We start from the raw sequence: 14,925 nt of genomic DNA on the forward strand, positions 1-14,925 counted from the left end.
CCGTTGCATCCAAATGGGGATTGGAAAGATTTTCTTAGTAGGTGATTAAGAAGTGGAACACAGTAAAGGGAAGAAATGTTTCCAAAGCTTCTACAGGTAACAATACACATACGTTTATGATTAGTGAACTGTAGGATAGAAGATAAGAATGGTGAGGGGTGCCTGGGTGGCTCAGTCCTTAAACGTCTGCCTTCGGCCCAGGGCGTAATCCCGGAGTTCTGGGATCGAGCCCCACATCAGGTTCCTCCGCTAGGAGCCTGCTTCTTCCTCTCCCACTCCCCCTGCTTGTGTTCCCTCTCTCACTGGCTGTCTCTCTCTCTGTCAAATAAATAAATAAATAAATAAATAAATAAATAAATAAATAAATAAAATCTTTAAAAAAAAAAGATCAGAATGGTGAAAAATTGTAGCATTTAGAAAAATCTGAAGATTATTTCAATTGTTTTAATTGTTTATTTAATTATGAATGAATGCATTTTGCTGCCTTTCAGAGTAAGCTGGTAGAAAGGCAGGAGTTAGGTCAAGTATACAAATTCTATGGCAGGTCTGGGGTTCCATAGGAACAAGAAATACTAAGTAGCATTAAAAATCAGTAAAGGTAAAAGAACTATAATGAGATGTGTCTCACTCTCAGATTTTCTTATGCTATTTGTTATTTCACCAGACAAGCGTGAATTTTAAAACTGCTGTAATTATATGTAAGGAGCAAAATGTTACAGGAAGCAGGGTGCCTCTGCAAGTCAAAGAGCTCGTGCTCTGAAGTGTGAGGTCCCATAGCCTTTACCAAAAAGCTTTTCTCAGTACGACTGTTTGGAATCCTGAAAGGAATCCGTGAGGCTGCCGTGTTGCTTACCCACCCACGTGACTTGCTCCGCAGCCCTCCGCATTTAAGAGTAGGACTTTGTCAGACCTTTTAAAGGCATTTTGCATAACAAAAAATAGTTAAGAATTCTAGGTGGGAGGGGCGCCTGGGTGGCTCAGTCAGTTAGGTATCTGCCTTTCAGCTCGGGTCATGATCCCAGAGTCCTGGAATCAGTCTGGAATTGGGCTCCCACTCAGCGGGAGCCTGCTTCTCCCTCTGCTGCTCCCCCTGCTTGTGCTCTGTCAATGGGGGGGGAGGGGGGATTCCAGGTGGGAAATCATGATTTACTTTGGATCCAAAAATCAGGGTTGGTTTTATTGTTTTCTTATTTATCTATTAATTAGGTATCTAACAGGAAACAGTTTTACCTAAAGGGAAGTAATCCGAGACTGGGTATCTTTTTCTTCATTATAGATCAGCTAATCGATATAGTGCTTAGTAGACAGTGTTGAGAAATTCTAGAGAGGCACATGAAGTAACTAAAATTTTTCTTGTTTTACTGTCCATGTTCTAATTTCTGCCTAAGTCTTTTTCTCCCCCCATCCCACCCTTCCCCACCCCCTGAATTTGGTTGAATAAAGATATCTTAGTTTGGCTTTGGGAAGAGTACCACTTACTTAAAACATTATTTGAGAAATGCTTCCTAGCAGTCATGTCAACTATTTTTAGTAGGTTTAAAAACAACAACAACCCGAAACTGATTCTAAATAAAAACGTTTGTTATTTCTGTCTTTAACAGCAATCAGCAGGGCACAAGAGGAAACGTTTTATTAGAGAGTTAGGGCCTATATACACTTGGGTATTAATGTTTATAAGAATTTCTAAAATACCCAGAATGTGTAAGAATAGCACTAACAGTGTTAAAGATTAACTTTAAAATTCTTTTGTAGCACGTTGCCCGCGAGAAATACTACAATCAGGAGGCCATCTAGCAGAGGGGAGCACGTGGGTCGGAAATGTGAAGAGCAGTGGACGTGTGTGGTCTGTTTGCTAATAAATAGGCCGTCTTCAAAGACCTGCGATGCTTGCCTGACTTCAAGGCCTACTGGTAAGCCTGAATTCAGATTTTCAGTTCCTTCCACTTCAAAGAGGGCTAATTATACAAAGGTATATATCTTGTTCCAACTTGATATTTCATAACTAAGTAAAATGCTTTCTTTCTGAAAGGTTTAAAGGAATTGCCAGCCTTTGCATGTAAACCATGCTAATATTCTGTTGAGTACTTTTTTTTTTCAACAGGGAGGGAAAACATGCTTGTGCTAAAAGAGTATGTGCCTTTGTATCTCAAAAAACTGAGATGATCGCATCTGTTCTCTACTATTTCTAATGAATTATTCAATAAAGCTTTGTTTTATGCAGATTTCAGCAACTTTTGAGTTTGTTATTCAGTCCAAGTGCTTCATAAACTGAAAGGGAGGATTTCTGTAAGAATATCGTTGCAGGTGGAATAGAAAAATGCTGAATTTTTTCTCTTCTTTATCCTCCTACCCCTTGTTATTAAAATCTTTACCCAGACAATTGTACTGATTTCATTGAAATCCTTCAAAATAACTCTTTGCAGCTCACAATTTCATGCGTTCAGAGAAAGTAAAACCTCAGAGACAGGCCGTGATTAAGAGCCCGCTCATTGATATGGCTCCTATTGTGTTCTCAAAGCGTCCTTTCTTCCTTCAATTAGAGCGAGAAAGTTCATTCTTGACTTGTGGACCCCACATTGTGCTGGCTGTCACACTGCGTTTTGTTCTCTGGGCCAGGAAGGCGGGCCTCTCGAGCACAGCTTTGCTGGAAGGGACGGCGCCTCCTGTTTTGGGATCTTGTAGCAGAGAGCCCTCAGAAAACCACAGTCTTAGGTCTCCTTGTTCATTTCGACCGAAATGCCTCTTTGCATCTCATTAACTATTTTCTTGTTATTTCTCTGAGTACGGAAGACTACAATTTAGAACATATTACAGTACCAATTCCAAAATCCTGGGATGCTTTGCTGAAACATTTTTAATTAATGTTAAGTCTTTGTAATTCATCTTTGCCTGATTTTACTAAGCCTTTCCCTTTACTGTGTCATTCACAGAAACATTGCTGATAATCTCGAGACAGGTCTCTAGCTGCTGATCTAAAGCTTCATGGCATGCCAACCTCTTAATTACCACTGCTTTAATATGTTGCCTCATAGTAACAGAATTGATAGCTGAATGACCTTTCAATCGTTAGACACAGGAAGAAGCAAGTATAAATCTTTGTTAAACCCACCCCGAGCCTCTCTGAGTTGTTGAAATTTTGCTCCTTATGTGATAACTTCATTTCCTAGTGAGACGATGGCCAATCCTGAATTATCCAAAGTAACTGTGTTATTCATTCTATGTAGTCACTATCATAGGTGAATAGGTTTTAGTCATATAAAAAGATGATTCGAATAAATATGTATGTTCATATGTATTTCAAATAGTCCGTATATTATAGGAATACTGCAGAATTAACTCTCTCTCCTCCCAGATTCAGTGATCAAGAATGAAGAACAGTCTACTGCCTGTAACAACGTAGTGAAGTATCCTTGTAATAGCTTTGGAAAACCAAGTACAGAACTGAAGGTCAACAGGAAAACGGCATTTGGAACTTCAACCCTTGTCTTGTCCGATTTCAGCAATAAACCCGGTGCTTTGGAAAGAAAAACAAGCCAAAACCAGATACTAGATGGAGAATTTCAAAACCCTCCTCTGACTAACGTTTGTTTTCGTGATCCACTGCACCCTTCCGAGGAGAGAGCAGACCATATAACTCAGCCATCTAACAGAGTAAACGTATCACCTACGGTCTTCTCTCAGTCTAAATTATTTAGTCCAGCATATAAAAAATTGAAAACAGCCCACTCCTCATCACCAGACCTCAAAAGTGGTAACCCTCGATTTTCTAACAGGTATGATACTTCTAACCTTGATTCTGAAGGTATTTGCATTAAGTTTTAAGAAGGCAGGGAAGTCATCCACTACTAACGCTGTTGCATTGATTCTGGAAGGTAAATCGAACCCTAAAGATGATTATGGTAATTTACTTCCCTTGCTTTCTCTAGCTTATAATGTCAGAGAAGGGAAGAGAATGAAAGCAGAGCCTTCTACATCTATTTGTAAAAAGTTAGTTTATTCTGACTGCAACTGTCTACAGTTCAATACAGAATATTTGGAAAATATAAAGACAAATGTTTAAATCCCCCATAATCCCACCTGATATCAGTCACCACTGTTAGCATTTTTTTTTTTCATATCTCCTTCCAGAAAAAGATAGTTCTTCTAAAAGGGAGACAAGTACTTATGACAGTTCAGTTAAGTGTCTTCTAAAGAGAGGGGTCAGAGATACTTTTAGTGTCATTTCTGCTAAAGAAAGCGGCTTTATCTCAGTAGCCCTGTGGGATGGTGTTTGTTTCAGCCAATAAGGCCCAAAGAACATGTGTGCTATTTTGTATCTGAACTCGAAAAGTTGTCATTTTGATTAGTAAATACTAGCAGACCAGATATGTTTTGAGACTGCGAACTTCACATCTAGAAGTCCCCCCCCACCCCCAGCTGCTGTCACCAGAGACACAGCAATGTTAATAAACAATGTCACCCCTTCTCTTAGGATTCTTGGCAGCGTCTAAAACTACTTGTCCACACTACCTTGCTTAGACCCTTTATCTGGGCTTCCTTGCTCTCACAGCCTGATACTAGGCTTCCTTCACAGAGAGACGTTTTTCCACAATTTTTTTCCCTGCTGTTTTTTTTTTTCCCCCTTCGGAAAGCAAGTGCTGTCCATCCTGTATTTTCACAATGAAGTGAAGGTGGAGAGTCTTTTTCCAATGGGTCTTTTAGTGCCAGTGGGAGACAGCAGAAAAGAGTCGGTGTGTGTGGGATTTAAAGTGACCGTGGCGGGAGTGGGGGTTGTATTATTAGCTTCTCCCCAGATGGGCTGTGTCTTTGCTGAGGGGAAGATTCTCCCCTCAGGCAGCAAGACGGGGGACCAGCTGGGGTACCGTTCCAGACCAGCCTGTGGGAACCCTTGGAGCTTATTTCATAATTCTGAGGCAGTATTTGGTCCATAGATGCTTTTGTCTCAAGTCTTCTATCCCAACTCTAAATTTACTGTCAAGTTAGTCTTGATGACTTATCTTTGGCTGATTTCTTTTAAAAAAATCTTGTTCATAATCATTTATAAAACTACTTTAACTTTTGTCCATAATACTCAGAAATGACAGACATTTGAATTAAGCTGTGGAGGCCAAGCATTTAACTAACTGGATCGGGACACTCCCTTTACACTTTAATCCTAATTAACGTCTAATGAACCCCAATCAAAGGTCATGAAGGAGCTCAGGTCTGGAGCATCTGTATGAGTTGGGAAGCTATCCTGTAAGAAAATTCTTCTGTTCTGTAGCTTCAGCGGAAAGAAGTAGATGTGAGCATGTGAGCATTTTAAAGTGTTGTGGCCTTCCTTGTACCCAGATGAAATATCTTGGCATATTTTTATTTCCTCAGTGCTTTGTAGAAAATCTCAGACAATTTAATGAATTAGGGATTTAAAAAAACATTAATGTAACCTTAAATTTAAATGATTTCTTCATAAGCCATTAGTAACAGGGTCATATGATTAATCACAGCGCACAGCATTACTTAGAAACGCTGCAGCCTGCGTATGTGTTGAATATAAGAACCCCAGGACTGAGACTCTAAAATCAATCAAGATCAACTAGCAGAATAAATGTCAAGTGATGAAATACATTCACCCAGCAGCCCTTCTGCACCCAGCTACTTTACAAGGAATAAATTGCAAATTACTATCATTTATTTCATTTTTCTCCTTGTCTGGCAGCTACAGTGTTCATCTTGTGGACAAGATGCCGAGCAGAAGCTCACAACATAATACGATTAAAGCAGGTGGTCCACTCAGAGAATTTATAGCCAGTTTATTTTTTTCTTTAATAATTATATGGTAATTAATTCGCTTTTTGTTCTCTTAATTACTGATCTTATCACCACATGATACATGCTATGTTGATGAGGCATATTTCCAGATTGGTCTTTGGGTATACTTGAATTTTATCCAGCTACTGGATTATAAATTAGATGGTTGAACCGGTTTTTAAGCAGTTCAGAATAACTGCTAGAAACAGTTTTAACTCTTTGATCCAATTATTGTAAATACAGAGCAAAACACTATGGTGCGTATTCAAAGAACACATGTGTTTTCAGTTAAGGCTTTTCCTGAGCTGAGCAGAGGTTCACTTGGAGGAGGAAATAAAGCTGGCAGAATCACTGACATTTTCTCCTGTCTGCTAGTCAGGGTTGGCAGAGCTCCACCTCTCACACCGGGAAACACTGACCGCTTAGGTGCGCTCCCTGTCGCCTTTGCAGTTTTCAGCCCCCAAGGATTTTAGAACCACCTGGGACCATCTAGGATGAGTCACAGAACCTCTGTTTTAGTTCTTGAATTACCGCTGAGATGCAAAATCTACACTTAGCAACAGTGATTAGTTCTAAACATTTTAGGCAGTGTTTTTATTATAATGAATCACCCTATCTGTAAAGTAAGTTAAACCATGATCAACTGATCATTGAGAACTATTTTAAAATTACAGACTTGTACATGGTCATGTGCTCATTCTTGATGATAGTCTTTATCTGATCTCTGTTCAGTGTTATTTATTTATTAACAAGTATTTATTGAGAAGCTATTATGCATCAAGAATTGCTCACTTCTAATGACGTTTACTTTACCATGACAGAGCCAAATCCAGCCCACCACCTGTTTCTATAAAGTTTTATTGGAACACCTTCCATTCCCATTGGCTGATGTACTTTCTATGGCTGCTTTTTATGCTATAACACCAGAGTTGGGTAGTTACAACAGACACTGTTAAGACCTGCAAGCTGAAAATATGTGCTATCTGAAAAGATTTGTCAACCCCTGATCTATTATATTAATAGGCCATTTATAATCCGCTGTTAATATTCAAAATGATGGTCTTAGTTATCAAAATAAGCTAAACTATTTTGTATGCTAAATTTACCTAAGAAAATGCTCTGCTACATTTTAGAAAGTTTTTAAATAATGATGCAAACAAAGAGGAACCAAGATGTCCTCAATTAATCAAAACATTTAATTATCCTGGATAATGTGTTCTATCATAAAATTAAGATTAGCTGTGCATATTTAGAGTTGATGTGATCGCAGGTGGCACCAATATCTTGGTTACATTAACTCAGTGCCTCACAAGTTAATGTGCATATGAATCACCTGGGAATCTTGTTACCATCCAGATTCTAATTCTGCAGGCAATCTGGAGCAGGGTGGGTAATTCGTGTTCTCTGAGGCTCTCCCAGGTAATGCTGATGCTTCTGGTCAGCAGACCACACTCTGAGTACTAGGGACAAGATAGCATGTGGATATTTTTGTCTTTCACTTATACCAAGGAGGAAATAGAATGAAAGACAGGAAATGAGGAACCCAAGGGGGACACTGGGGACTTTTTTCCCCCACCTTAATCCTACCTTCCACCTTGCCCCTCCCCAGGAAAATTTTACTAGTAAGAGAATTTAAACCTGTCCTGGGTATTTGGAGCCCTGGAGAAGTCTAGGTTGAAGCAAATGGGTTAGAAAATGTCCCACTAATTGTTATCTAAGGCAAACACTGTCAAAATAATGTAGAAAACTATGTTTCCATATGTGAATTTTTTTCTGTAAGAAAGCATCATTTCACTCCTTTCTATTAATTTTTTTTACCTTTTTATCTTCTTAACAGTTTTTTTTCCTTTATCCATTCTTTTTTTTTTTTGATGCAGTGTTCTATGATTCTGTATTTGTATATAACACCAGTGCTCATTGCAACACATACCCTCCTAATACCCATCACCAGGCTAAACCATTCCCCCACCCCCTCCCCTCTGAAACCCTCAGATTGTTTCCCAGAGTCCATAGTCTCTCATGTTTCATCTCCCCCTCTGAGTCCCCCCTTCCTTCTCCTAAAGTCCTCTGTGCTATTCCTTGTGTTCCACATATGAGTGAAATCCTATGATAATTATCTTTCTCTGCTTGACTTATTTCACTTAGCATAATTCCCTCCAGTTCCATCCATGTTGATGCAAATGGTGGGTATTCATCCTTTCTGATGGCTGAGTGATATTCCATCGTATATATGGACCACATCTTCTTTATCCATTCATCTGTTGAAGGGCATCTCGGCTCCTTCCACAGGTTGGCTATTGTGGACATTGCTGCTATGAACATTGGGGTGCACGTGCCCCTTCTTTTCACTACATCTGTATCTTTGTGGTAAATACCCAGTAGTGCAGTTGCTGGGTCATAGGGTAGCTCTATTTTTAACTTTTTGAGGAACCTCCACACTGTTTTCCAAAGTGGCTGTACCAACTTGCATTCCCACCAACAGTGTAAGAGGTTTCCCCTTTCTCCACATCCTCACCAATATTTGCCGTTTCCTGCCTTGTCAGTTTTTGCCATTCTAACTGGTGTAAGGTGGTATCTCAGTGTGATTTTGACTTGAATTTCCCTGATGGCTAATGATGTTGAACATTTTTTCATGTGTCTGTTAGCCATTTGTATGTCTTCTTTGGAGAAGTAAGAGGTTTCCCCTTTCTCCACATCCTCACCAATATTTGCCGTTTCCTGCCTTGTCAGTTTTTGCCATTCTAACTGGTGTAAGGTGGTATCTCAGTGTGATTTTGACTTGAATTTCCCTGATGGCTAATGATGTTGAACATTTGAGAAGAGAAATAATAAAGATTAGAGCAGAGATCAATGAATTAGAAACCAGAAATACAGTAGAGCAGATCAATGAAACTAGAAGTTGGTTCTTTGAAAGAATTAATAAGATCAATAAACCACTGGCCAGACTTAATCAAAAGAAAAGAGAAAGGACCCAAATTAATGAAATTATTAATGAAAGGGGAGAGATCACTACTAACACCAAGGAAATAGAAACAATTATTAGAAATTATTATCAGCAACAATATGCCAGTAAATTAAGCAACCTGGAAGAAAGGGATGCCTTCCTGGAAACCTATAAACTATCAAGACTGAAACAGGAGAAATTGACAATCTGATAGACCAATAACCAGTAACGAAATTGAAGCAGTGATCAAAAACCTTCCAAAAAAAACAAGAGTCCAGGGCCTGATAGATTCCCTGGGGAATTCTACCAAACATTCAAAGAAGAAATAATACCTATTCTCCTGAAGCTGTTTCAAAAAATAGAAACAGAAGGAAAACTTCCAAACTTGTTCATGAGGCCAGCATTACCTTGATCCCAAAATCAGCCAAAGACCCCATCCAAAAGGAGAATTACAGACCAATATCCCTGATGAACATGGATGCCAAAATTCTCAACAAGATCCTAGCTAATAGGATCCAACAGTATATTAAAAGGATATCCATCATGACCAAGTGGGATTCATCCCTGGGATGCAAGGGTGGCTCAACACTCGCAAATCAATCAATTTGATAGAATACATTAATAAAAGAAGAGACAAGAACCACATGATCCTCTCAATTGATGCAGAAAAAGCACTTGACAAAATACAGCATCATTTCCTGATTAAAACTCTTCAGAGCGTAGGGATAAAGGGAACATTCCTCAATTTCATAAAAACCATCTATGAAAAGCCCACAGTGAATATTATTCTCAATGGGGAAAACCTGAAAGCCTTTCCCTTGAGATCAGGAACACGACAAAGATGCCCACTCTCGCCATTATTGTTCAGCATAGTACTAGAGGTCCTAGCCTCAGCAGTCAGACAACAAAAAGGAATAAAAGGCATTCAAATTGGTAAAGAAGAAGTCAAACTCACTCTCTTCTCAGATGACATGATACTTTATGTGGAAAACCCAAAAGACTCCACCCCCGAATTACTAGAACTCATACAGCAATTCAGCAACATGGCAGGATATGAAATTAATACACAGAAATCAGTTGCTTTTCTATACATTAACAGGTTTTTTTAAAGCACATTTATGATCCCCTTGCTTTAGTTTTGGCATTTCTTAACTTCTCTCCAATCATCTACATATTCAGCGTCTCTCTAAGTTAAAGTTTTACTATCCCCTCCTCTCTTGGAAGGGGCATTGGTGAAATGGAGGGAGTGTGGAAAAGCAAGGCCTGGTGCCTCTGGCTTTGCTCTTTTGGGATGGTATTACCTGTTACTCTAAGATACCGGCTACTGTCCCTCACCCCGAAGAAGGTAGCCACAAAACAGTTGCTGACAATATATTTAACTATAGTGATTTCCTTAGTTATACCTACTGTGTGACCAGCTTCAGAAACTACCCTCAGAATATTTGAGTTAATTTAAAGCAATGTATTTAAGCATCTGTGTTCTGAGTGATTTTAAACCAAGTTCACCAGAAATAAAAGACCACATATGTCAGATAGATCTCAATAAAACTGGAAAGAAAAAATACCTCACACTCTGAGCATTTCAATTAGATATGATACCTCGAGGCATCATAGGAACAAGTATATGAAGAATGGAGTTCAGGAAGCAAGAAAAAGGGAAAGTATGATTTTAAAGGATTTTTAAAAATTGTTTAAGAGCAATATTTTATTCCATCCTAGAAATTATTTAATAATGATATTTTAACCAAAACAAATGAGAAAGGATGAATTTTTTACCATTAAAAAATTTTAAAATAAGGATATTAAGGGGAAGGACTTCTGGTTTTAATTAATGTGAGCTCTTTTTCTCTTCAACTGGTTATTAAAAAGACTAATTCTTATAAAGGTATTATTAAAAATACACAAAATATAAAAAAAAAAATCACGAAGCTTCTTTTCCAAGGAAAAATTCTGCTTTTCCAGCAAACAGTAGAAGTCCGGCTTCTGACCTTTGCCCACTGTGCGCGGGAATAACCTGCAGATACTCTTGATCCTAATTGTGGGGGAGAATAAAGCTTCCCTAGCAGCTTTACAAAACACACATTTCTGCTCTGCCAGGTGGACTGTGCCTTGCTGAAGTATGATTGCAACTATTATAGTAGCCTTGATCAAAGAAAAGCATAGGAAATGGTCTTTAAAGTGGACAATAGAAAGGGTGATCTCTTTGGCCTTGTCAGAGCCATTGATGAGAGTTTGCTACCAATGAGAAAATAATTAGAGAAGACTGTCATTCTAGTTTCTTCAGGGGGCGGAGAGCAGTGGGCTTGAGAATATTTTAGAGAAAATAAAAGGGGCCACACTGTAATCCTGAGTAAGGGAAGAACTGGATACCACAAATGAAAAGTAAGTTAAGTGGATGTCCTGGGTGCACATTTCAGCTGTTTTTATTCTTTAGAAATTTTAATTCTGTGCTTTGGGTGCATAGGTAGGTTTGGAAGTGGATTAGGATTACCTGGGAAAACCAAGAATTAAAAAGATGTCGCAGTGTGTGTGATGACCTACAGTTGACCATGGTCCTCGTTTTGGTACCGCGTCTTGGTACAAACAGAATTCTAACGCGGCGGGGTGATGGGGTGAGGTAGTGGGAATGATCCCTTTAGCGCTGTTACACTGTAGTAACTTTGTAACCTGTCATTTCAGTGAACTTGGAATTAATATGACAGATGGTACTTGCGCATTATATGCTGGCAGTCCTCGCTGCAATAAACACAACCGCCTCTGCGTTCTCCGGGTTGTACGGAAGGATGGCGAAAACAAGGGCAGGCAGTTCTATGCTTGCCCTCTACCTAGAGAAGCGCAGTGTGGATTTTTCCAAGTACGTGTAAAATTTTTCAAGCTTGCTCTAGTGTAATTGAATACTTCTGTTATTAAAATGTAATGAATATTGGGGTGCCTGGATGGCTCAGTCAGTTCAGCGTCTGACTCTTGATTTTGGCTCAGGTCATGATCTCAGGGTTGCAAGAGCGAGCCCCACGTCAGGGCTTAGGATTCTCTTTCTCCCTCTGCCTCTGCTCCCTGCTTCTCCCAGAAAAAAAAAAAAAAGCAATCAATAGCAATCTTTTTTCCAGTTTCATCTTTAAATTTTATTTTCTTTTTCACCTTTAAATTTTAAATAGCCATGTTGACACTTCAGTTGAAGGCCTGAATGTTGAAGAACTCAGAATTCAAAGAGCTTTATCAAAAAAAGAAAAAGTGATCAAATAATAGCTGTTAGATGATTCTAATGTGTCACATGTGTAACCACAAGTGTAGATGTGTTGCCCTTGGTTTATAAAGATAGAAGGGTATTGAGTGATTTACCCAGGTGGCCAATAATCCAAGATGCAAACGTACTCTTCCTAACTTCTAGGAAACCCACCCTTGGTTTGTGCGTTGGATAGAAGTACACAGGAAACATAGTTTACATACCGTAGATTTACAGTAAACTTAGTGAATCTGATTGCACAAGTTTGCATGATAACAATGTAAATAAAGGGCAATTCCTTCCCCCTTGCTGATCTGTGAGTGTGTCCCTGGAAACGAAGATGGGATAGGACCCTAGAATCTGGGGTCCTTCTCCTTCTTCAGTCTCACTTTCTGTGTTTCTCAGGGTGTGAGCCTCTCACTATGCTGAGTGTGACTCTAATGTGTAAAGATATGTTTTCTTCCCAGTTGTTGTATCTGGTGCTTAACTGAAAAAAAGAAAATACTGATCTGTTTCAGTGCTGGAGCAAACATTTTTTTGGTTGGGCTCAGTAAGACAGAAAGTCTCTGTCTCCAGTGTGGTACCTTCCTAAGGAATTTTCCAGGTCTTAACCCCTGCACAAAATGTAACTCCATCCTACGGAACTGACACATTTCCTCCTCAAGGAGTTTTTGTGGATGTAATGGAAAACATATTAGGTAGCAAATTAATAATATCACAGCCTGCTCTAAAGCTCCCTTGAGGTCAAAATTTATAAGAATAATACAAGAAAATCTGCCTAAATTCATCCGTGTAATTCTGTATTGGATTCTTTCTTTTCCTAAGAGATGAAGGAACTTTAGTATCAAACTCGTAACAAATCTTTGATCTTAATCGTTTTAACTGAAACAGATTGATAGCAGAAACATTGGTGATTGCTTTACATCAAAATTCTGGTTGTTTTCACATATTTTCAATAAAGAAGAAAGAACTCCTATAAGCATGCCTTTAGACAAAGAGAGACTCAGAATCATGGCAGTTTTCTGCATAATTCAAGCAAATTTGTAGGAGAGATGCTTTTTACAGTCCGTAAGCTTTTTTGAGGGCAAAACTAATGACTTGTGTCAATTCTACAATGTCAGATTAATAGTAGCAGGGAACGTGGGGTGCACCGATCACATGTACCCAGGCTCAGGCTGTACACATTTCTAACCTGCACCTAAACTTTACAATCCTTCTGTTTTCACCCTGTAGTGGGCAGATTTGTCCTTCCCATTCTGCAACCATGGCAAACGCTCCATCATGAGAACGGTGTTGAAGATTGGACCTAATAACGGAAAGAATTTTTTTGTGTGTCCTCTTGGAAAGGCAAAACAGTGCAATTTTTTCCAGTGGGCAGAAAATGGACCGGGAATAAAAATCATTCCAGGGTGCTAATGTTTTCTCCTTCTGTAGAATATCTGGCATTTAATTTCTTCAAACCATATATGATGTTTAGTCCCCTTTTGTTTAATAGAAAGATTGTAGGATATCTGTGGCACATTTTATAGTTGTTGCAATATTTGAGAGCTGCTCATTTTTTTTTAATGTGTGCCATCTTTCCGCTCTATGGTATTTCTTTTACCTTGATTAAGACTCTAGGTGTTTCATCAGATGTACCGTATATTCTATTTATCATGTATATATAATGCATTTAGTAATGACAATAAAGTATTTTTAATGTGCTGTTGCTCTCTTGAAGCTTCTTTGGGTTGGGGGAGAGGATTATGTAGTCCAGTGAAATAGCTAAGTCTTCTCTCTGTAATGAGTAATGTTCTCGGGCATCGCCACTCTTCGAGGCATATGATTAAAGTACTTTTTGTTTTCTTAAATGAAATTTAAGGAAATGAGATCTCCCTTATGGAAAAGAACATTTGCTTGTTTTTATTCTATTCAACAGACATCAAGTTCCCTGTTAAGTGCTAGAGATAAGCCAAACACTCTGATAACTTCAAATGCATTTTCCTAGAGAAGTATGGAGATTCAGAATATAAAAGTAACATTTAGGAACAGAAGAAGTTGTCTGTAGATCTTTACGAGAGAAGTTGATTTCAATTTTTCTATCTTGATTTTAATATCCTGAATTAATTTTTAAGAACGAGTCCGTTTAAAAAGCTTACTAATGTGCTATTGTTTTTTTATTTCTCATTTTAACTTCCCTCTGTTCTTTTGTAGCCCCAAACAAATTTTCGTGCAGGTACCTATATACCTACTTACCAAAAGAAAAGGAAAACCTCAGTGTTAATGTTATTTCTGCACGTTTGTGGAAAATTCCACTGAGAGCTGGTTCAGTCTATTAAAAAGATTTTTAGAGAACTAAAGGACCGCAGAGAAGACGGCTTGACCCCGCCCCCCACCTTCCCAGTCTGTTGCTACATGGTCCGTGCAGAGCTCTCAGAATTATCAGCATATGAAATTCTCAGCAAGGCCAGAGCATATGCTATGGTCTTATCTGCGTTTGAACTCTATGTTGAAGAGACAGAATTGGGAACCAACCCAAGATCCGTGATCCCAACCCAAAGAGCTCAACAGGATGACTACAGGGCCGACCCCGGAACTGGGCTGGACCGCGGGTGAGCTTAGCTGACCCGGTGTGAAGTATACAGGACGTGAGTTCAGAGCAAAACTGCAGACTCCTTGTGCCACGGGAGGGAAAGGCCCATCTCTAAGGAGGCTTCCATAAATGAGCAAATTAATGCCAGGGAAGAAAAGAGTCCTGAAGAGGCCACTGGAAAAGGGGGAAATAGGGGAGATCCCAGAGGGGGAGCCCCAAGTTCTGTGCTCAAACTCTGCCCTTGTCCTCGCCTGACCCTTGAAACGCCCCAGCCACGTGCAGGGGCAGACTGCGCACAGAGCAGCTAAGGACAAAAGAACCAAACCAAGATTTGATCCATTGCCTGAGAGAATTTGCAGTTTGAATCCAACCAAATTAATTGCTGGTGGAGACAAA

At 39.2% G+C, this 14,925-nt stretch overlaps 1 protein-coding gene across 2 annotated transcripts in view; it reads left to right on the forward strand.

Annotated features, from left to right (window-relative positions):
• NEIL3 (nei like DNA glycosylase 3) overlaps nt 1-13,655 on the forward strand; it is a 46,870-nt gene extending 33,215 nt beyond the window's left edge. For both annotated transcript variants that reach the window (XM_002924741.4, XM_034647641.1), the window contains exons 7-10: nt 1,753-1,910; nt 3,353-3,773; nt 11,414-11,588; nt 13,191-13,655. In XM_002924741.4, the coding sequence (XP_002924787.2) occupies nt 1,753-1,910; nt 3,353-3,773; nt 11,414-11,588; nt 13,191-13,373 (937 nt within the window). In that variant the 3' untranslated portion in view covers nt 13,374-13,655. The remainder of the gene's footprint in view (nt 1-1,752; nt 1,911-3,352; nt 3,774-11,413; nt 11,589-13,190) is intronic.
• Nucleotides 13,656-14,925: the final 1,270 nt, after the last annotated feature.

The sequence above is a fragment of the Ailuropoda melanoleuca genome, chromosome 18 (assembly GCF_002007445.2).
Source record: "Ailuropoda melanoleuca isolate Jingjing chromosome 18, ASM200744v2, whole genome shotgun sequence".
Classification (NCBI taxonomy): Eukaryota; Metazoa; Chordata; class Mammalia; order Carnivora; family Ursidae; genus Ailuropoda; species Ailuropoda melanoleuca.